The sequence below is a fragment of the Leucopleurus acutus genome, assembly GCF_964270905.1.
Source record: "Leucopleurus acutus genome assembly, chromosome: 9".
Lineage (NCBI taxonomy): Eukaryota > Metazoa > Chordata > Mammalia > Artiodactyla > Delphinidae > Leucopleurus > Leucopleurus acutus.
In genome coordinates this window covers 22,379,146-22,403,271 of record NC_139144.1, presented here as the reverse complement: position 1 = coordinate 22,403,271, position 24,126 = coordinate 22,379,146, and the positions used below count along the sequence as shown (strand labels likewise).

General features: G+C 39.0%; 1 protein-coding gene across 1 annotated transcript in view; it reads right to left on the bottom strand.

Moving 5' to 3' along the window:
• Positions 1-24,126, bottom strand: part of RELN (reelin) — a 511,249-nt gene that overhangs the window by 430,283 nt on the left and 56,840 nt on the right. The window contains exon 2 of the mRNA XM_082846929.1: positions 4,846-4,956. Coding sequence (XP_082703055.1) covers positions 4,846-4,956 — 111 coding nt within the window. The remainder of the gene's footprint in view (positions 1-4,845; positions 4,957-24,126) is intronic.

Below are 24,126 nucleotides of genomic sequence, written 5' to 3'. Positions count from 1 at the left end.
CTTAATGTGCTTTTGTTTCCAAAAATAATCATTTACCTACAAAGACATTTAATCTTCTTCTTTCTATTCTATTATTTATGAAGATTAACTGTTTAACAATATTCAGGTATATTCTTTTATTTTATTTTTGTACATCTTTATTGGAGTATAATTGCTTTACAATGGTATGTTAGTTTCTGCTGTATAACAAAGTGAATCAGCTATACATAAACATATAGCCCCATATCTCCTCCCTCTTGCATCTCCCTCCCACCCTCCCTATCCCACCCCTCTAGGTGGACACAAAACACCGAGCTGATCTCCCTGTGCTATATGGCTGCTTCCCACTAGCTATCTGTTTTACATTTGGTAGTGTATATATGTCCATGCCACTCTCTCACTTCGTCCCATTTTACCCTTCCCCTTCCCTGTGTCCTCAAGTCCATTCTCTTCATCTGCGTTTTTATTCCTGTCCTGCCCCTAGGTTCTTCAGAGTTTAATAAACTCAAAATGGATTAAACACCTAAATGTAAGGCCAGACACTATAAAACTTTTAGAGAAAAACATAGGCAGAATACTCTATGACATGCATCACAGCAAGATCCTTTCTGACCCACCTCCTAGAGAAATGGAAATGAAAACAAAAATAAATAAATGGGACCTAATGAAATTTAAAAACTTTTGCACAGCAAAGGAAACCATAAACAAGACGAAAAGACAGCCCTCAGAATGGGAGAAAATATTTGCAAACGAAGCAACTGACAAAGGATTAATCTCCAAAATATATAAGTAGCTCATGCAGCTCAATATCAAAAAAAAAAACAACCCAATCCAAAAATGGGCAGAAGATCTAAATAGACATTTCTCCAAAGAAGATATACAGATTGCCAACAAACACATGAAAGGATGCTCAACATCACTAATCTTTAGAGAAATATAAATTATAACTACAATGAGGTATCACTTCACACCAGTCAGAATGGCCATCATCAGAAAATCTACAAACAATAAATGCTGCAGAGGGTGTGGAGAAAAGGGAACCCTCTTGCATTGCTGGTGGGAATGTAAATTGATACAGCCACTATGGAGAACAGTATGGAGGTTCCTTAAAAAACTAAAAATAGAACTACCATATGACCCAGCAATCCCACTACTGGGCATATAACCTGCGAAAACCATAATCCAAAAAAGAGTCATGTACCACAATGTTCACTGCAGCTCTATTTGCAATAGCCAGGACATGGAAGCAACCTAAGTGTCCATCGACAGATGAATGGATAAAGAAGATGTGGCACATATATACAATGGAATATCAGTCAGCCATAAAAAGAAACAAAACTGAGTTATTTGCAGTGAGGTGGATGGACCTAGAGACTGTCATACAGAGTGAAGTAAGTCAGAAAGAGAAAAACAAATACCGTATGTTAACACATATATATGGAATCTAAAAAAAAAAAAAAATGGTTCTGAAGAACCTAGGGGCAGGACAGGAATAAAAACGCAGACGTAGAGAATGGACTTGAGGACACAGGGAATGGGAAGGTAGGCTGGGACGAAGTGAGAGAGTAGCATTGACACTACCAAATGTAAAATAGATAGCTAGTGGGAAGCAGCTGCATTGCACAGGGAGGTCAGCTCAGCTCGGTGCCTTGTGACCACCTAGAGGGGTGGGGTAGGGAGGGTGGGAGGGAGACGCAAGAGGGAAGAGATATGGGGAGGAGATATGGAGATATATATATGTATACATATAGCTGATTAACTTTGTTATACAGCAGAAACTAACACAACATTGTAAAGCAATTATACTCCAATAAAGATGTTAAAAAAAAAATGCCAAGTGACCAGTGGGAGACCTGAGAATTTGATTATGGAGGTCAAACTACCATCAATGAGCTTCAAGTTCAGAAGCCTCTTCAGACTCTGCATCCTAGGGCTGGTGGTCATGGGAAGACTACATGCAATTTAAGCTAATCAAAATACATTCTAATTCAAGTGAAACTGCCTTTTTACAGCTTTCAAAGTCACAACAGAAAATGTCTTAAAGCCTAAAACCCTTAAAGAAAATGTCTTTAAATCATTTCTGACAATTTTCAATTGTTAGTTGTTTGTTTGGTTACTAGCTAAAATCTGAGGCAATATGATACATGCCTTTTATATGTTCTTTCAAAATGTGTTTATAATATACTACAAATGATATTTAATGATTTTTCTCATTTAAAGGCTCCAACTTGGTAAACGATGGTTATTTCATGCAGCCAAGTCCTCTCAAATCATCTGGGTCTAAAAACTTCAGAAAAATTCCACCTGAGACCTGTTTGTGTCTGTGTGCTTCCTCCTCACCCCCACCAAAGGAAGTATATGCAAGTCCTGGAATGAGACTTCAGGTTTCAGCTCAGACTTCAGCAGCAGCTGCTTCAGGTATCAAGATTTATAATTTTGGAACACCTAGTTTTACTGAGTATTTTGCCATTGTCATCAGCATTTCACAGATGAGGAACTTAAGCTTAGAGAAGTTAAGCAACGTGGCTGAGGCACATGACTAACGAAGGTCGGGGTATGGATCTGCAAGCAGGTCTGCCTGACTGCACGGCCCACACTCTTATCCCCCCCCTAATATGTTCCTTCCGGTCCAGGCTTGGCTGATGCCAGCCTGCACCTGAACTCCTCCGTGCCTTGTCACATCAGACCTTTAACCACAGAACAGTCTTTCTGAATCCACGGCTGGACCCGACAGTTCGTTCTCCACACTGACACCAGAGTGATCTCCTCAGCCCGAAACCCTCAATGGCACTCTCTGCTTAAGATCTTGAACGATCTGGCCCTGGTGTCCTCTCCAGCCTTATCTCTTGCCCTCTTGGTTCCAGGTCAGCCACTCCAAGGTTTTCTTTCCATTCCTAGAACACAGCCAGCCTCTTCCCACCCTGAGGCCTTTGCATCTACTGTTCTCTTCTTCAGGTATGCTGTGTCCCACATTCCACAGACCTTTAGGGAACTAATTCCTACTCATCCTTCACATCTCAGCTCAATACCACTGCCCCAGGAAAGCCTTTCCAAACTACATGTCATTTTACTCCAGACTAGATCTCCTTTCTCTGTCACGCCCTTTCCCAGCACTCAGTACATTTCCTGCCTAGCCCCTAGCAAGCTTTACTACTACATATTTACATGGTTATTTAAATAATGTCTCTCCCATTTACCTAATGTAGATGAGTGGTTCTTAAAATTTAGTGTATCAAAATCACCTGGAGTCCTTATTAAAAAGTGATCCCTGCACCTCAGCCCTCCAGAGTATCTGATTCTCTGAGTCTGGAGCAAGGCCAGGAACTCTATATTTACAAGTTCCCAGGGATGCTGAAGATGCTGGACCCTGGACTGATCCAGTACAGTGGTTCTCAACTCTGGGTAAACATTAGAATCACCTGGGAGCCAATGCCAAGCCGGGCTCCCAGAGGTTTTGATTTAATTGGGTTAAGGTAGAACCCAGGACATCTTATCTCAAATACTGCATACTTATCCTAAAAACGTTTTTATCTAAAATTTAAATGTAACCAACGTCTTGTACATTTTTATTTGTTAAATCTGGTAACCCTACTTGGAAATCCTATTGTAACATAACACGTAGTATGTTATATATTTATGTACACATATTATATATATGATTGTAAGCTGATCTTTCACTTCTACAGAGCACAGAAAGGGTGAGGCTAAAAGAGTGGAATTTTTAGACTTAAATTTTTTTTCTTAAGGATTAGAACTTACAAGTAGTTACCAACAGATTATAAAAGCTTATTTGGTATCTAAAATGGGGCAAATCCTCAATGTCAAATAATTTTAACAGGATTATTAAATGACTTCTAGGTTCCTTTAAGCCCTGAGGCTGTGAACCTCATCTTGGGCCAGCAGGGTAACAATGCAGCCTCAATATTATTGCTCTGACATCAAGCAGTGAGTTATCTGGGCAGAGCTCTGCTGGGACTCAACATAGACGCGATGTTCTTTCATATATCAAAAGTAGGTAAAATTTATTTATTTAAGAAGTATCCCAGAAAAAATAAAACGTTGAACACGTGGCTGCTTTAGATAATGCAATTTTGTCTTTCTCACATCAATGGAGGAAGTCTTGTGCAGTTTTCTAATCTTAGAGTAGGACCAGTGATTTCATGTCTTATATAAATTGATATGTTAAATTTGCATTTTTGATGCTGTAAAGGGTCTACTTAATTTCAGCTCGGCATGTTTATCGAATTATGGGTAAACTATAGATTTCCAAATCGAGAATCCTCTGTGATCAGTGACCATCATGTAACCTTCTGCCTCTCCACTTAAGTAACCCTCCAGGTCTCTGGTTTAAGGACAAAGACTCCATATAAGTATTTCAAATATTAAATCACATTATTTTATGAATACTCACAGAATGTAATCATTTCAACAATTATTGCTATCTTCCACTGTGTGCGATGCTTACTTGCCAAACAATGTGACACTTTTCATCTATTCAGGATTTTAAGAACTGTTTATAAAAACAGGCTACTGAATAGATGCATGGGCATCAGAATGAATTCCAATTTCAGCAACCTAAATGACAGAACACAGGAATCTACTCAAACCCCATAGGACCAAGTGTAATAGCAGTAGTACACGGAGAGAGGGATAGAAAGACGGTAACACCAAGCTCATGGTTGGTTGCATATTTACATGATTTATTTCAATTCACCTAACCTCAAGCAAACACACAAATATCACTTCAGATTATTTTTTCTGAAATAATAAATGTCAAATACTTTTAAAACGGATATTTCAAAAAATAAGACCTGTAACTGTATAAAATGTAGATAGTCATGGGTTTCTTATGTCAGGATAGCTTACCAAATCCAAAAGCACTGGACCCTCTGATGCTCTGTGAAGCCTGAACACTTGTAGATGTGTATAGTCCTGTCACCAGTAAGCCATCAAAGAAGGTGCTTGTTGAAATTGTCACTGAAATACAAGGGAAAAAAAGAAACCTTAATTAATACAGTCAGAATAATGAGATACATTTCTGAAGTGTTAGACATTGTCAAAACAATCTTTACTCATTATTAACAAATTATTTTTATATTATCCCTACTTAGTATTTTCTTTATATTAGAAATTACAGAGGAGGAAAAAGAAAAAAACAAAAGCTCAGAACTCCAATGTCTGTAATTGCTGGTCCTAAATTTAGTACATCAGTCCCACCTTTCTGCATTCATTTATACTTTCCCTAGCTATGTGTAAAATCATTGGAAAATAATGTAGTACTGAATAGTCAGTTTCTCCACCTCCATCACCACCCCTGAAGGCAGTCAAAGGCATTGCTGGAGTTTTGGCACTGTGATGAAACACTCTTATTTTTTTTAATATTCAATACTGTGGGAAACAATCTTACATCAGCTGAAAGCAGAATAGTAAGCTGCACTGCATTTCTTATTGTTACTCTATGTTTCATAGATGAGTCCCCCGGAGTCTTTCAACAAAAGCGGACTAATTTGCATGAAGACAGTCAGCCCTTCTCCCTTTGAGAACAGGAAAAGAAGACCACTACATGCTTTAAGTTTTAGAACAAAGTCTACAAGAGGAGTCCAAATGGTTTTACAACCAGAAAATCAGGATGTTCCTGGGGAAAAAAGAGTCAAATTAAGTGTATCTTGTACACTACTCAGGTTTGGCTTATTAAAAAATTGTATCTTGCTCACCACCCTAAAAGTTGATCATAATTTCCTCCTTGACATAATAATTTTTTCTCCTGCATTGCCTTTGTTACATCAAGATGAAGGCATTTGTAGGAAGCAGCCAGGAGAAGGTAATATTATTTTGGTAGTACACAGTACAAGGCTGTCATAAATGCTTGCCGGCAATAAGGAGAATGACCAGAGTGACATTAACTGTGATGAGAATGTTTAAATTAAACTCCAGGAAATCCAGTGAGTACAGTGGAATGGTTTGAAACATCCATATTATAAAACATAAATAAGACACATGTATCAACAGAACAGCCTGACATCATGCTACCCCCAAAATGGCATTGGATGTTGGAATAAATCATCTCCGTATCCTTTAATAAGATAATAGCTAGTATTTTGAGTGCTGGCATATAAACCACATGAAAACCATTCAGCAGGGCACTGAGATAAGTAGTTTACATGTATTATCTCATTTCATTAACAAAACATCTCTATAAAGGGGGTACTGTTATCATTCTCAGGATACAAGTGAGGAATCTGTGACACAGAGCAATTAAGAACTTTGTCCAGGACCATGTGATAACATCGGAACCTTTTTGATGCTGTTTACCTGGCTTGTCTCCCATTTTCTCCCTGCCCTACACCTACCACCCCCCACCAAATCCCAAAGTGGCAAAGTGGCCGTGGCTAAATTTTTGTTTAATAACCTCTTTCCCACATTATTCACATGCATTATGAGTATTTGAAAAGCAAAATGAAAGCTACAGGAGTCAATATCACCGTTACTAGCGAGGAAGAGGGCCAAAGGCAGCCAGGAGGTGTCACCTATGGCACCGTGGGTGAAGCCCTAGGCCAGATAAGGGATGAGATCTGGTACTGGGCCCTCATCTACTGCTCCCTGTTCTCCAGCAAAACCACATCACCTCTCAGAGTCTAAAGTTCCTCATCTGTAGAATAACACCCTAGTCGTCGGCCCCCTGTTTTGCTTACCCCAGACTCCCACAGATGGTTGTATTGCTGCCTTCCTTCTTTGGTTCAGTGAGGTAAAAAGTGCTTAAACTGCTTCTGTGCCCCATCCAGGAGGTTTAGAATTAGGTTACTTCCTGTTAAGTTGCCTATACTAACCACTGAACTCAAGTGCTGTGTCTCAGATTGTCCTTCACAGCAAATCAGACCCAAGCTGCAGAGTCTCACCGTGGCCCCGCGGGGCCTCGCCTTTACCTACTTCCTCTCAATCCACTCCACTCTACTCCAGCAAGATCGCGCCAATCCCATGCTAATGCACAAATGCAGCCCCTGTGGACTCCTCGGCATACCTTTATGCTTCTACTCTGGTTCCTATTTCCAAGATTCTGAAAAATGTAAGGGTTTTATGTGTTTGGGATTGAGGCAAAACTGAATTTGAGTCTCACCTCTTTCTACCTTTGTCCAGGGTGTGACCTTAGCGTGAGTCATGGACTCCCCATATACAAAAGGGAATCATAATACTATCAGGCCTACTGTAAGAAATAAAGACAAATACATATTATCTATCAATGTATCTAGATCCTTAACACACGATCATGCACACAGTAATGAATCAATAAAAGTCAGTTACCTTTCCCTGCCCTTTTTCAGACCTGGAAGCCCTGCTTTGCTCCTCCCTTCCTGAGAACTGGGGTCCTGTACAGACCTCCTGGCATCTCCCTCGCCAGATGCCTGGGTATGTCCAATCATTGGACTACCCACATCTGAGTCCTACTGCCTGCCAGGATTCTCCATGTACCCTTCCCACCCACTACTTCAAGTCTGAGCTGTGATCTCAAATGGGCCCAAGATAAATGAGCATCCCCAGCTTGTGATTAGTTTAACTGTCTTTCCAAAAGATACTCTTCAAGCATCTGTTCAATGCTAATTTAAAACAGACGCTAAACACTCTCAGAGAAGTGGCTGAGAAAGAAAAGAACCATGCATGGCAGCTCTCAATTTTTCTTCTACTCAGCTATTCAGCTCTGGCCTCAAACAGCTATGTCCCTCCCAGCAAAACATAAGCCCTGCCATGTCTACCATGACAATTGATAAATTCAATTTATTGGTGGCTTGCACATATCTAGGGAAGTTTCAATAGCTTAGAGACGTACATCTAGTAAGCTATCTGGGTGGCCTGTGACTCATTTGGAAACTGAGCATGGCCAAGGTCTACTGTGCCCCTTAGATATCCAGCCAGACTGTTAATCCTTTCCAGACCTCCCCTCTCACCTACCACCCAGTGCCTTTCCAGACCCAGAGGATGAAGCAAATTCTATCTTAACTCTTCCACACACCGTAAGAGGAGCCTGCTTCAGACCAGTTCTCTTCTTTACTTAGATTCTTGGGTGCTGAAGCAGCAAGGTCTAGTGAAAACAGCCCATGAATAAGAGAACTGGACTTCATTCCCAATATTTGCTATGTCAGACTGAGCAAGGTTTTCTCTCTGCTTGGTTCTATTCCTAGTAGTGATGTGAGTACCTATTATTTGGTAACCTCAAGGGCAGGTGGGCTTAAATATGCGAGAAATCGTTTCTAAACATTAAATGACTTGAAAAAAAAAAGAAATTCGTAAGAAAAACACTTACTACTCTTAGAGTCTCTTGGCTTTAAATACCTTCCATAAGCTGACTACTCTCAAATTTCTATCTCCAGTCCAGACCTCTTTATAAATATACTCCAGATATATATCAAGCTTCTGCTCAACACCCCCGCTTGGATGTCCACGAGACGTCTCAACTTCAACACGACCAAAACTGAACACCCACCCCACCCTGCAAACCTGCATCTCCTGCAGCCTTCCGCAACTCTGCTGATGGCAGCACCGTTGTTCCTGCTACTCAGGCCAAAAACCTCTAAGTCAATTTTGGAATCACCTTCTCCCATACCCTGAATGCAGTCCATCAGTAAATCCTGCCGGCTCTGCCTTCTGATCATATCCAGAATCTGACCACTTACCACACTGTTCTGAGCTACCATCATCTCTCCCGTTGTTGCATTAGACATCAATCTGGTCTTCCTGGTTCTATCCTCTCTCTACAGCCTAATCTCAGTGTAAGAGTCAGAGGAATTCTTTTTAGACATCCAATCATGTCACTCCCCTGCCTACAACTCTCCAATGCTCTCAAAGTCTTTACAGTGGCCAACAAGGTCCTATGTGATCTGCCTCCATGCCATCTCTGTTCCCATGACCTTCTGCTTTCCTCCTGACTCACCCCACTCCAGGCACACTAGCCTCCTTGCTGTTATTCAGATATGCCAAGCCTTTGCACTAGCTCTTTCCTCTCTGCCTGGGACTCTCTTTCTGCAGATATGTGAAGGGCCAATTCCCTCACCTCTTTCAAGTCAACTCAGATGTCACCCTCTCAATGAGGCCTGCCTTAACCACAGTATTTAAAATCACAAACAGCCCCCCAGTCCCCGGTCTCTGCAATATCCACATTTCCAATGCCCCATACTTTGTTCTAACTTCCCCACCCCCACTTTTTTCCTATAATTATCACCTTCTAACACTGATATATTATACTGATATATTTACTTGAAGTATTTTTTGTTGATTATGTTTATTGTCAGTCTCATTCTGTAGAATGTAAACTCCATCAAAGCAGGTATCCTGAGTGTTTCTTTCAGTAATATATCTCAAGTACCTGAAACAATTCCTGACACTTTTGGGTGTTCGATAAATATGCATGGAAATATTTATTCCTGAATAGCTCATTCATAGAAAAGTGAAGCCAGGTTGTCTTATCTTCAGCTTGTTTCTAGAGGAAAAGCATGTTGTGAATCCCAGACTTTGTCAGTCAGATGAATCCCACTTGGAGAAGCCACATGGGAAAAAAAAAAGAACAGAGAAAAGTTGGCTATTTCTATATTTAAAACATTTTCCAGAGTGCAAGACAGATCAATGCAGACAGAAACTGACTCAGAGACCAGCCAAAGACATTTGTTAAAATGGCAAACCAACTTCAGTATACATACCTTCTCAGATACTGTATGTTTATAGACATCATCTAAAGAAAGAGTTCCCTGTTAAAAATGAATTGATTATCATCTATTTTTCTGCCTGCTGGAGTTGGGAATTTACTTTTTAGGGAAAAAATGAGATTTGCCTTTGGAAAAAGTCTCCACTCTTGACACTGTGGAGCAAGCATTCCCTTTCCTCCTCTAAACAGATGTAATGCATAATCCATACGTGAACTGGTTGGTAATTGGTCTCTGTTTTCAAGAAAGAGGAAATGTTGCTCAGACTCTTACAGAATTAAAGAGATATCTTCTGGGCACCAGGTCCCTTTTACTCAAAAAGATAATCGGTCTAACTTCTGTATTTAAGAAACACCTGACACAGTTTTGATTCCCTGCTAGCTTGTAGGAAACGTCAGAATGTCTGCAGCCCACATGTTTATATCGACGAGAGCACTGGAGCAAATCCATGAGCAATCTGAGTAAGACAACAAAAACTTTACACCGAGGCACTCTGACTTTGAAACAATGTGAGGGACTTCCTTCTCTCTGCCCTATTCTCTCCCTTTCATCAAATGTTTCCTCTTATCTCTACCTGTAGCCCCCGGTTAGTCTGTCAGGGTTTCCTAAAAACACGCACACACACAAAACTCCACAGAAACAAATAATTGTTTCCAACATCGAGGCTGCTCAGTGTGGTGCTCTGAAGCTGTCCTTACCTGTGTAATTCTGCATCATTAGCTTCTGCAGAATTCGGTTTTCCTTTGGGGCCTCTTCCTTCATCTTACCTTCTGAGATTTTCCTGATTCCTTTCTACCAAGCGTCATAGGATCTCCAACCTGCACTGACTCTTACTCTACCTACATGCTGTATCTTGACTTCCCTTCTTCTAACTCCACTGGGACTCACCCTTCAAGCACTATTTTAGCTTCTCTACTCTTAGCTCATCACTTGCATCCACCAACTGCTGCCATCCAGGCAACTGGAATAAACTTCTTGAAAGTGGAAGAGTGATGTATGACAAATTAAAGGAAAAGTTTACTATACACAGCACTAATATGGCTACTGACAGAAAATAAAAGTGAAGCTCACATTTCTGAATGTAAAATTATTTTAATATGCATATGAACTAGAAAGAAAACTTACAATTTTCATGGTTATAATATTTGGCTCAAGTTGATTAAATATAGATACCTGTTGTCTACTATTTTAAATAAACTATACATGAATCATAGGATTCCATATGTGGTAGACAAAATAGATATACTAATTGCAGAATGTAAAATACATAGTACTAATTCAGATTACAGCGATTTTTGTAAGTTTCTGATACCCTGATTCAGAATGGTATAGTCTCAACAGCATAATTTAAAATGTTCCAAAGCTAATGTCATTTAAAAACGTTCCCTTTAAAAATATTTGTATATGAAACTACCTTTTTGTAAATAGAAGTTATAGTTAAAATACGTATACTTGGGTACATTAGCATGGAGAACAACTGCACAAAATATTTATATTTGAACTGCCTTTAAGATAAATAACTGTTAGGAATACCTGTATCTAACTGATATTTAACTAGCCCAGTTGATAAGCAAACCCTTCATTTTGTTTCCAAGATTATCAGCCAAATGTTCTAACTAATATGCTAAGTAGGGAACAAATAATATTTTAGCAATTCACTTAAAAAGAAATGTATTATATGAATAATTGCTGAATCTAGGTAGGGGGTATACAGATGTTTGTTGTGCTAGTCTCCTTTGTTTCAGGAAAATTTCATATTAAAAAGTTGAGGGAAAGAAAGGAGCTTAGTATAAATACACTTATAAATGCACTTAGGATGAGCAAACTAACCCAAACAGTAAAAATGCACTGCAAGGGCTTCCCTGGTGGCGCAGTGGTTGAGAGTCTGCCTGCCGAAGCAGGGGACACAGGTTCGTGCCCCGGTACGGGAAGATCCTACATGCTGCGGAGCGGCTGGGCCCGTAAGCCATGGCCGTTGAGCCTGCGCGTCCGGAGCCTGCGCTCCGCAACGGGAGAGGCCACAACAGTGAGAGGCCCACATACCACAAAAAACAAAACAAAACAAAACAAAAAAACAAAAAGCACTGCAAAGTACGTAATACATTCAGACTTTAAAAACTGTATACCTTCTATGAGCCAAGAGCTGTGTTAACACTGTAATTTGGGTTTTATTAAATAGAAAAGCAAAAAGAGATATTTGGAACTAGTTCCCTATTGACAAAATGTTTATAAACTCTATCTGATATCCTAACAACTCTAGTTATTTTATGCAAATTTATCGCCACCGTGGTATTGGAGCCACCAGTTACCCACTTCAGACAGCAACGGTTTATGTAAAAATCATCAAATAATAATGTAATGACTTTAAATAGGTAAACACTTACTTAAAGAATTCAGTCTGCCTTATGATCTACTTCTTTCCATGGTTTTACAAATTTTCATGGTAAATTTATAAAATTCTTCCCCAGAAGACTTTTTTTTTTCCTTAGAGTCAATTTTTCTATCTTTTATATTTTCGCATTAAACTGCTGTATGGAGAACTAGCTACTTTAATTATAGAGAAAAAAAGCAATATATATATTATGGATTGCAAGTAGTATTTTGAACCTATCAGTACATTTTAGGGAAGAAATAAAGCAAGTATATTATTACCTATGATCAGAAAGCAAATGTGTCTTATCAGATCACATAATTCCCTTGTTCAACAAACATCTCTAGCTTCCTATCATTCACAGATTACAATCTTATATTCAGTGTGATTTCAAAGTCCTTCAGGTTGTGGCCATAACCAGTCTCTCCAGTCAATTTTCCCCATTTCAGCTGAAAACACCCTTTGATCCATTTAAACTAGAACATGTTCTTTACTTCCCTATCTCCTTCCTCCCTCCCTCCCTTCCTCCCTTCCTTCCTTCCTTTCTGGCTGTGTTGGGTCTTTGTTGCTGCGCACGGGCTTTCTCTACTTGCGGCAAATAGGGGTTACTCTTCGTTGTGGTGCACGGGCTACTCGTTGCGGTGGCTTCTCTTGTTGCGGAGCACGGGCTCTAGGCGCGCGGGCTTCAGTAGTTGTGGCATGCAGGCTCAGTAGTTGTGGCTCGTGGGCTCTAAAGCGCAGGCTCAATAGTTGTGGTGCACGGGCTTAGTTGCTCCGCGGCATTTGGGATCTTCCTGGACCAGGGCTCGATCCTGTGTCCCCTGCATTGGCAGGTGGATTCTTAACCACTGCACCACCAGGGAAGCCCTCCTTGCCTTTCTTTAAAGGGTACCTTCACCTAGAATGACTTCCCTTGTTTCCTTTTGTTAAAATCCTACCCATTCCTCAGGCACAGGCTCAAATGCCATCTCTCTCATGAAGTCTCTTCTGACCTCTTAGGGAAAGCTCCCTCTCTCCCCTCCGTGACCCCATAGCTCTCAAAAATATGGAATACTTGACACATTCCACCTTCCACAGAGCCTGGCCCAAAGGAAGAGCTCAATCAAAGCTTGTTAAATTCAGGGCTTCCCTGGTGGCGCAGTGGTTGAGAGTCCACCTGTCGATGCAGGGGACGCAGGTTCATGCCCCAGTCTGGGAAGATCCCACATGCCGCGGAGCAGCTGGGCCCGTGAGCCATGGCCGCTGAGCCTGTGTGTCCAGAGCCTGTGCTCCGCAACAGGAGAGGCCACAATAGTGAGAGGTCCGTGTACCGCAAGGAAAAAAAAAAAAAAAAAACTTGTTAAATTCAACCATACGATATCCAAAAGAAACAAAAATACTTATTTGAAAAGATGCATGCACCCTAATGTTCCTAGCAGCATTATTCATAATCGCCAAGACATGGAGACAACCTAAGTGACCACTGACAGATGAATGGATAAAGAAGCTGTGGTATATATATACAATGGAATACTACTCAGCCATAAAAAAGAATGAAATTTTGCCATTTGCAGCAACATAGATGGACTTAGAGGGCATTATGCTAAGTGAAATAAGTCAGACAGAGAAAGATAAATACTGTATGATATCACTTATATGTGGAATCTAAAAAAATACAACAAACTAGTAAATATAACATAAAAGAAGCAGACTCACAGATATACAGAACAAACTGGTGGTTACCAGTGGGGGAGGGGGAGGGGCAATATAGGGATGGGGGGTGGAAGGTACAAACTACTGGGTGTAAGTTAGGCTCAAGGATGTATTATACAAAAGGAAAATATAGCCGATATTTTGTAATTACTGTAAATGGAAAGTAACCTTTAAAAATTGTATAAAAATTTAAATAAATAATTTTTAGAAATTCAACCATACAGAAATATTTGTTAAAACATAAAATAACATAAAAATAAAATATCACTGAGAATATAGTATAGCCAATCTAACTAAAAGTGTAAAATCTCTATCTCTTCTACTGAAAAAAGGGACCAGTGTTATTCATTAAGGAAAGTGAAAACAGAGGTTTCTCCTGAATGGAAACAAAAATAAAAATTAATGCAGTATTTTTACTGTAGTGCTCAAAAATCAGAAATATCTAGGAAAATTTTTGTTGAATTTTACATTTAACCGTAAGAGTGATTCTTTTTTTTTTTTTTTTTTTTTGCGGTATGCGGGCCTCTCACTGCTGTGGCCTCTCCCGTTGCGGAGCACAGGCTCTGGACACGCAGGCTCAGCGGCCATGGCTCACGGGCCCAGCCACTCCGCGGCATGTGGGATCGTCCAGGACCGGGGCGCGAACCCGTGTCCCCTGCATCGGCAGGCGGACTCTCAACCACTGAGCCACCAGGGAAGCCCGATTCTTTTGCATATATGTACTTTGTGTGTGAATATATATATGTGTGTATATATATATATACATATTTTATGTACATACCAAATTAATCTGATAATTTTGTCACTAAGACACCCTTATCCTCACTGTGAAGCTACTCTGCTATTTCCTCAAATAAAAAATAAGAAGGGATCAAAAGGCTGAGGAGGTTGTACATATCTCTCCCACATCTGTGTTAAATTGGCAATGAGCTTAGCACTGGGAGTCTATGAATATGGATTGCTGGGTTGTGACAGCTCAATGAAAACATGATGTAGCCTTACAATTCAATTCTTATCAGTGGCTCAAAGAGTACCTCTGTCTTGAAATGACTAATTACAGAGTCAGTTATTATCTATTACAGCTTCTATTAACTGTTCCCAACAAGACCCTAATACCATTCTTCCAGAAAATCACTGTAAGATGAAAGTCTGGAAGAAGATAAATTTAGACATTTAATGCTGTTTGCATTTCATCCTAAAGCTTCTGGCTTACAAATACTCTATGGGCAATTAAATTTTGATCACTTCAAGCATATTCCATTACTACTTTATACAAAAGGCCTTTAATATGTGCAGAAAAGAAACATATTTTATAATAATTGAAATGATGTTTCCATCTTTTTCAAGATGACAAACATAGGAGGACAGCAACTTGCAAAAATGCTGAAATTAAGTATTAGTGATGATGCACCTATTGCAAAGAGTTTCCATTTCTTATTTTTATATATTTTGAAAATGAAAAGCACCAGAACTAATACTGTCAATATTAAAAAAAAAATGTTGCCACATTTTGCCTTATGAACAGAAACTCATTTGCCTTTGAATACAGAACAGATTAAAGAGCCTGAGGAACAAACATAGTACTCTAAAAATGAAATCAACTGAGTTTATTTGCCACAAAATTTCATCAACAAGGTGTGTTCAACTACTGACTCTTCCTTAGTTAAAGTGCCACTAGCCCTGGTACCAAATAGAGACCATCTAAAAATACATTATAATTTACATTCAAAATCTCTATAAGAACACAATCCTCGAACTACTTCTCATTACATATATTAATTCCATTATGACATGGTTTTATGTGGTTTTCAAATGTTAAGCCAGCCATTTCAATAACATCCCCAAACCAACAACAGCTGAGAAAAAAAATCCCAGTAAATACGTAAAAGAAATGACTGGAGGTCAGGATTCACTGAGGGAGTGCATGAATCAGTAGCAGTGAACTAAACACACAGATCTTAAATAATGAGACCACAAACGAATAGACTCCAGTTAGCCCTCTGTGAGGGGTAGAGAGAGATCACCCATGCCTTACCTATGTGCTCTAACAGCTACTCAAAAGAGGCATGATGAGGAAGGATATGGCTGCCCACCTAGTGTCAGTCTCTAGAGAAGCAATGCTAAATGAACCTCACTCACCCTTTCCTGCTTCCCTAAGTCTCTACTAGATGGCTGACCTAGCGCATCTCTAAGAGCATTTTACCCTCAGATTTAAGTTACCTCCATCCTCATCATCATCATCCTCATCATCACAGCTAAACAATATTTGAGCACTGTATGCCAGGTACTGTTGTAAGTCTTATAAGAATTAACTTATTTGATCATTTCAATATCCCTAAGAAATAATTACTATTAATATACCCTTTTACCCATGAGAAAGCTTAAACAAAGTGGGGGTGGGTTAAGAACCGCACCTTACGTGGCATGTAAAAGGTGGCTCTAGGAAATGGAAGCCATGCTCCTTTTATCCTGGACACACTGCATTCATCTCCTGGAAGAGCTGACGCAGTGGCAGGGGCTTGACCTTCTCTTGGAAGGCACTGCTACGGTGGTACTCCCAAGCCCCAGGTGCATGGGTATAGTCCTGGGAGTATCCCCAGCAGGCTGATCTATGGAATGCATTTAACCTGACATCTGCTGTACCAATCATCACAGCCCTTTAAAAAAAAATTATTATTATTACTCCTTTTTTTCATTTTATATGGCTTTGTACTGTTCCTTGGGGGACAAAGGAGGCAGAAAGAATGGCTTCCCCAGAGGACTAAATAAATGCAGGGTGATGGAGGACTAAGCTAAAGATCACAATAAAAAGGTCAAAGAGTCCTGGATCAGCCCACCTCTGAAAACAGGGGGAGCACGCCCCGGCAAATGCCCTCCCACCTTTGTCTCCATCTGAAAGGAGACGAAAAAGTGAGTATGATCTGGGAATTGTGACAGGTGCAGGGAACCCATTATATGAAAAAATTTAATGATGTACTAAAACATTTTCGAGGGTCTGTAAAAATGCTCTTTGCTAGCTGGAAGAGGGATCCAGCATCTCTGTGGAAGACTATTATGATATATTTATTACAGACTCAGAGATTCAGCTGAACCACATGTAGTCTCTAAGTCTTATCTTCCCGCACCACCAGTAATAAAAGGAGAGCCACTGAGGTTTTTCCCTCTTTTAAATTCTTCCTAGGAGATAAAACGGATGTAATCAAATGTGTTTGTGAATTCATTATTTTAAAATTAAGCCCTTTGGAAGTAAGTTTAAATGACAGCATTTGGTGAATGTAAATCTTTTGTTTCTCCATCCCTCCACATTGCCTTTCTCTCTCCTTTATGCCCCAGGGCTGTCTGTCTCTCTCTTCCTCTGTCTCTCCCCGTCTCTGTCTCTCTGTCTCCTCTCTCTCTCTCTCTCTTCCCCCCCCCCGCCCCCCCCCCCCCCCCCACTGAGCATTTCTGAAAACACTAACAATCGGGGTAGAATCTCACATATCTTATTTAGGTGAAAACCCTTCCCGAGACTTGGAGACCTAGGTCAGAATAAACACCTGAGATGAGGTCCTGAACAGTATTTTTGAAACCTCCTTAAAACTGTTCAATCTATGCTAAACACAAATTCTTAATTAGTGATCTTGAATATAAAGAAGAAAAACATAATTTTACATTGATTTACCCTACTTTTAGTCCCAATTGAAGTTAAAGCAGTAATGATTTCTTTTTGTCATCCATTTTTGCCTTTCATAATGTAATTCTGAAGTTTTAAAAATTCCTACAAATAATGATAAAACTCTTTAGTTTCTAGAACCAAAAATACTTATTTTTTTCTTTATAACTAGCACTTTATTATTATAATTTAGAGAACTGTTGCCAAGAATTACTGGTATTTGTGATTTATCTTTGCCCTTATTTTTCATGTATTACTTTTATATGAGGCTGGATGATACTTATACATGAAAATTTCATATTGTTGGCCCTGCACTCGATAAATTATTAAAGTGATGTGAATAGGAAAGTGGTGTTCAGATTTTCAGCAATTTTTATCCTTTTGTTCTTTCTTTTTTAAAAGAAAGACTACCTTGTCTATAACTCACTGTAACTTTTTAAAATTTAAGCAAAGATTAACCTTAAAAGAAAGCATTTTGGGGGACTTATTATCCCCAACCTTCTCAAAGAAGTTCTAAGAAATTTTTTCTTTGACATATGGATGTTAATTAGTTTTTCCAGGCTGGAAAAAGTAAGCCTAGTAATTCTCCTAAGTACATATACAGGTAAATATGTTATAATAAAATGCACAGATGCTTAGGGAATAAACACATGTGTAATTTTTTTCCCAATATAATCAGGTGTTTAAAGCCTTTACACAATTAAAAAGCCCTGTAGTTATTTTGTTTTTATTACTCTATCTTGGATTTTTTTTTCTTTTTATCATGAAGCCCCCCCAATTCCTCCAAAATGTGGTTTTGATTGAGCGTAACTAAAGAAAATTTGAACTCATGTAACAAATTACAGAGTGACTCCTATTAGTGCCCCCAAGGTGTCCAAAACATAAATATATATTTTTATTTTCAACTCAACATATTGATAATATATTACAAATTTTCAACATGGTACTCATGTATAATGTATCTTTATATGTTATGTGACAGAGATGTATCATACATCTCTTATGCTTGTAAACTGACAAAATCAACATTAATAACCAATAATTAATAGAACTCCTAATAGGCATAGTTAAACTAAATGTAGCGATAAAATTACTGCATATTTTTAAAGGGCATTTCCATAGTACTCTCGTTTGGCACTTCTGTACGTTCATTTCAATTCACTTAGCTAATTACAAGCAACTGTGCTAACATCAAAGCATCCATTTAAATACATACTGAGTTTATTACACATATGACACACATATGGAAAAAATAAACTCTAAAACTCTACAATTAACTTAGGACAAATAGAAAACTCTCATTTATAGTCATACCTAGTGTGTGTGTGTGTGTGTGTGTGTGTGTGTGTGTGTATATGTGTGTGTGTGCGTGTGTGTGTCTTGCCCAACTCATTCATTCATTAAACAAATATTTATAAAGTGCTACTACTTAATATAATATGAACCATCTTATATGTTTATAAAAACATTTGAATAATTGTTCTTGTCTGTCTGCAGAATAATCTTTATTCCATATTTCAAAATCCAAATCATAAAATCCAAAACTGCTAGCATTGAAATTCACAAAATAATGTTAGGTAAATGATGTGAAAGAGAAATGTTCATGTACAGGCACAGCTGTACATGACTAAATAAGAAAATAATTTAAATGACATTGATAGATGGTATCTGATAGTTCTTTGATAAATTTTAAAAGGAATAAATACATAATTTATATAACATCAAATTGTAATTACATATAATATTTCTCTTATGTGTAAAATGGAAAATGTCACACTTTATATTTTACAACGTGGCATTTAGTATCGTGAGTCTTAAAATCCTTCTTAAAATAATAAAATCTCTTGTACTTTAGTATAAATTTGCATTTTCAATACAACCATAAGACAGTTTTTCCAAAGATGAAGATAAAGAAAAACTTCAGGTGTGAATAATTATTAAGAAACGTCTTAAGGCTTAGGAATACAGGAAAAAGTTAAGTGATTAGTTATGTAAAAATTGTTTAAATGAGAGGAGTCTGCAAAGGACTAAATGTGTTTTGCACCTGTGGTATTCCTTATTTTCTGATGTAGGATTTCTAAGAAAATCTTAATCTAGCCTTAGCGCATACTTGTTTTTGATCTGTTGGGGTGTTTTTCTTGAGAAAATTGACCTAAATTCTTAGGTTAAAGACTTGCCATAAAAAACTAGAGTTGGATGAAAGACAAACTTGCATATAGATACATTTTTATAAACTTGTACATCTTGTTGGCAAGTATTTGTATACAGAAAGGCTTATCTAAGATAGAATTCCAAACAGAATTCAAAATATCAGTTACAATATCTATTCAACACGGATGGACCCATATTCTACAAGTGCTAACTAATAAAATTACTACTTTTTAGTCAAATAATTGAGCATTTGGTAGAACCATGAGCCAAACTAAATTCTCCCAAAGATTATTTTACTTTATTAACTAAAACTTTCAATCACCTGAGAAGTTTGCTAAAATTCAGATTCCTGGGTCTCCTTCCTTCCCCCACTTGACTCCCCCAGGGATTCTGATTCTGTAGGATTGATATAAAGCCCAAGAATTAGCATGTTTAACAAGTGTCCAACCCGGGTAAATTCTGTGTAGGTGGTCCTAAAATAGACCAATTACAGTGATATGAAAAGTTCCAGATTAGAATAGAATCTCCAGTGAAGGCTATCCATAGGACTAAAAATTATAATTGAATTGAACTGAAACTACATTAAGAATTCCACTACACTAAAAAGTTACTTTGCCTTTTATTATACTGCAGTTTCCTCCTGGTGCAAATGATGTTTAACAAAATGAGGATGTAATGGGACACCTGTTCTTAGATCTCATGGGTGCCAGTGACGTTTCTCTCACTGATAAGGATAGAAACAAATCCAGAATAAGGATTAGCGGCCAAGGCAGTAGATTAGTGGTGAGGACTAAAGAGCAATGTCAGAGGCTGTGGTGACCTATGTGGCAAATGGAGACCCCACTGTATGTCCTGACTGGATTAGTAACAAAGAAAAGAAGCTAACTATTTCCTGAATTTGGCAGGTATACCTTTAGAGAACATTTATTTACCCAATGCTACATAGGTTATGAATTCAATACCAACAAAAATAAGGGGGGAGAAGGTAGGGAAGGTTAAGTAAGTGTATCTTGTAGGAAACCCTTTCTGGGTACTATGGTGCACCCTCTCTTTTCTGATTGCTAGTAAGTCATTAGAATTTCTAGAATTTACTAATGGAGTAACATGAGGTTAAAGGTCTACGGTTGCTGGAATCCCTACCATCAGATGGAGTCACAGTACTTCTGTTATCCATGAGACAGAGAAATAGTGGCTCAGGAGCCACATGTGTACGTTTTTCGGTACCACGGCTGGAGAATTGAGCCCATGTCCACTGTTAGGTGATCTCACTGCCTCTTTATCTACCTTGAGCTTCAACTCTTCTCTAAAGGTATGTGGGTTCTACATTTTTCATTTGGAATAGGTGGAAAAGGTGAAAATATAATTTGGATAGCTAGACTTTCCCACCATTTTCCAACATCATACAGTTCATTCTTGTAATTTATGTTCTAGAAAGACACCACAAACACTGAATTAGCAAATACTGAGCCACTGCTCCCAGGGGACAGACAGGGTTAGGTTTCTTTGAGCCTCAGGTCACAACATTTTCATCAACTCAAAATTACATAACCTTGTTTTATGTATGCTTCTGTTTAAAGACAACCTTATTTAATAGGTATTATTGACTCGCTAACATTTAACTTAGGGCCAACACACTAGGACTCATACCTGAGTGAAACTTACCTAACACACGTATTTTCCCTACATCACAACTTGCAGCACTTTGGTACTACCACTTGGGAACCATTTTAAACAGCAAAATTGCCAAGAAAAAGCACAAAAACGCAAAAGATGGCACTAAACAGACTGTAACAAGGACACTCGTTTACAGTATGAGGGCTGAAACAAGATGACAGAGGATTCAACCTCAGCTGGGAAAATGCAAGCCTGGCAGCTCCGAGAATGTCTGCAAATGACTGCAAAAGTGCTCCAAGCATGGATTTGGGGGATTACAAATAAATCTCGGCAGCTAGGCAAAGTTGCAGATATGGAACCTGCAAAAAATGAATACTGACTTTATCATCTGCCCCAAGCCAAGGGCCATCCCACTGCTTATTCCTGCCATACAAAGTACCACAGACTGGGCGGGTTAAACAACAGACATGCATTTCCTCACAGTTCTGGAGCCTGGAAGTTCAAGATCAAGGTTTCAGCAGGTTTTGTCTCTTCTGGTCCCTCTCCTTGGCTTGCAGATGGCCACCTTCTCACTGTGTCCTCCTTTGCATACATATGTCTGTGTCCAAACTTCCTCTTCTGATAATGACATCAGTCATATTGGACTAGGTCCCACAGAGAAGACCTCATTTTAAGTTAATAACCGTTTTAAAGACCTTTCTCCAAATACAGTCTCATTCTGAGGTGCTGGGAATTAGGATTTCAACATATTAATTTGGAGGGGGACACTATTCAGCCCATAATACCATCAACGCCTCTCTAACACACATCACTTTTCTCCAAGCTTCAGTTCACTGCAGCCTTGGACTTCCCAAAAGCACTCTTCAGGGTATGCGTCCTTGTGTGTATCTCTCTTTTGACTTTTTTCAATGCTTTTTGAAATCTGAGCTGATCAGGCTGTCTCCTTTTTATTCCTCATTATAACAAGTTATAACTTATCATCAGAATCAACAGTTTAGAGACCCCTGTCCCTCTTGGGTCTTATAAAATTCCCTTTTGGAGTCTGTGCCCAAGGGATCAGACTCCTTAAACAGTTTCTCTGCATCTTGAACACTTATTATATTAGGAGGTATACCAAGAATTCACCAGGATTCCATCCAGGCAACCACAACCTGCCTATAAACTGCATCTCCAGGCTTTCCTACAACTCCAGCCTCCTGGATACCTCTGTATTTCCAAGAATGTGAACACAAGGATTGCTTTCCCAGTTTCAGGCCTTTGTTCTCACCATTCTCTTCACCCACAACTCCTTTCCTCTCCATCTCTCCCTGCTGAAATCCCTCCAGTTCCTCAAGGCCTCATCTAAATGTCCCTGCTTCAGGATGCTCCTACAATTCTGATCACCAGTTCCAATGTGTAGGGGGATTTTCTCATGCCACCAAGCAATTCTCTGACACCACACCAACTGGGTGCCCTACAGTTCAACTCAATTCTGACCTGTATACCCAAAGACAGCATCAGATTCCACAGGTTAAGGGCTCAGTCCCACAAGACTGCCTCCCACTTCAGATGCCAATCACGGGTCCAGGCTGTCACCTCTGCTTCTGACCAAAGCACTTATCCAGGCATTATACACCCAAGGTCCCCACAACCCCCCTCCCTGGGTTTGATTAATTTGCTAGAGAGGCTCACAGAACTCAAGGAAACATTTTACTAACTATTGATAGATTGCTGGTATATTACAAAAGATATTAAAGGATACAAATCAACAGCCCGATGGAAGAGATGCTGAGAATGAAGTATGTGGAAGGGACATGGAGCTTCCATGCTCTCCAAGTGTCCCACTCTCCCCAAATCTCCACATGTTCACCAACCTGAAAGCTCTCCAAACCCCATCCTTTTGGGTTTTTTATGGAGGCTCAATATATAGGTATGATTAATGAAATCATTGGGCATATGTGATTGAACTCAATTTTCAGTCCCTTTCCCCTCCCTGGAGGTGTTGGGGGTGGAAGGGAGACTGAAAGTTTCACCCCCTAATTACGTTGTTGGCTCCACTGGCAACCTGTCCCCATCCTTAGGTGCCTTCCAAAGTCACCTCACTGTAATAACAAAAGACACACTTATGGCTCTCATCATTTAGGAAATTCCAAGAATTTTAGTAGCTGTGTGTCAGAAATGGGGATGATGAACAAATATATATTTCTTATTATAAATCACAATATCATCTCATGCTTAATAGAATGGCTATTATCATAAAGGCAAAAACAAGTGTTGGCCAGGATGTAGAGAAAAGACAACCTCTACGCACCATTGCTGGGAAAATAAATTGGTGCAATCACTATGGAAAACAGTATGCAGACTCCCCAAATAATTAAGAATAGAACTGCCATAAGATCCAGTTATCCCACTTCTGTGTATTTACCCAAAGAAAACAAAAACACTAACCGAAAGAGATATATGCAGCCCTATGTTCATCACGGCATTATTTACAATAGCCAAGATATGGAAACAATCTAACTGCCTATGAACAAATGAATGGATAAAGATATATATACGGAATATCTATTAAACCATAAAAAGATGAGATCATGGATGGACCTTGAGGATATTATGTTAAGTGCAATAAATCAGATAGAGAAGGACAAATATGATTTCACTCATGTGTAGAAGATAAAAACAAACAAAAAAACAAAATAAATGAACAAAAATAAACCAAACAAAAACAAACACATAGATACAGAGAACAGAGTAGCAGCCACCAGAGGGGAAGGGGTGTGTGGGCGTACAAATGGATAAAGGGGACCAACTGTATGGTGACAGATGGAAACTAAATTTTTGGTGGTGAGCATGCTGTGGTGTATACAGAAATAGAAATATAATGTCATACACATGAAACATATAATGTGCAAACCAATGTTACCTTAATAAAAAACAAAATTTTAAAAAATCACAATACCACATTCTGCATCTATTCAAGCCTTCATTCTCCCTCCCGA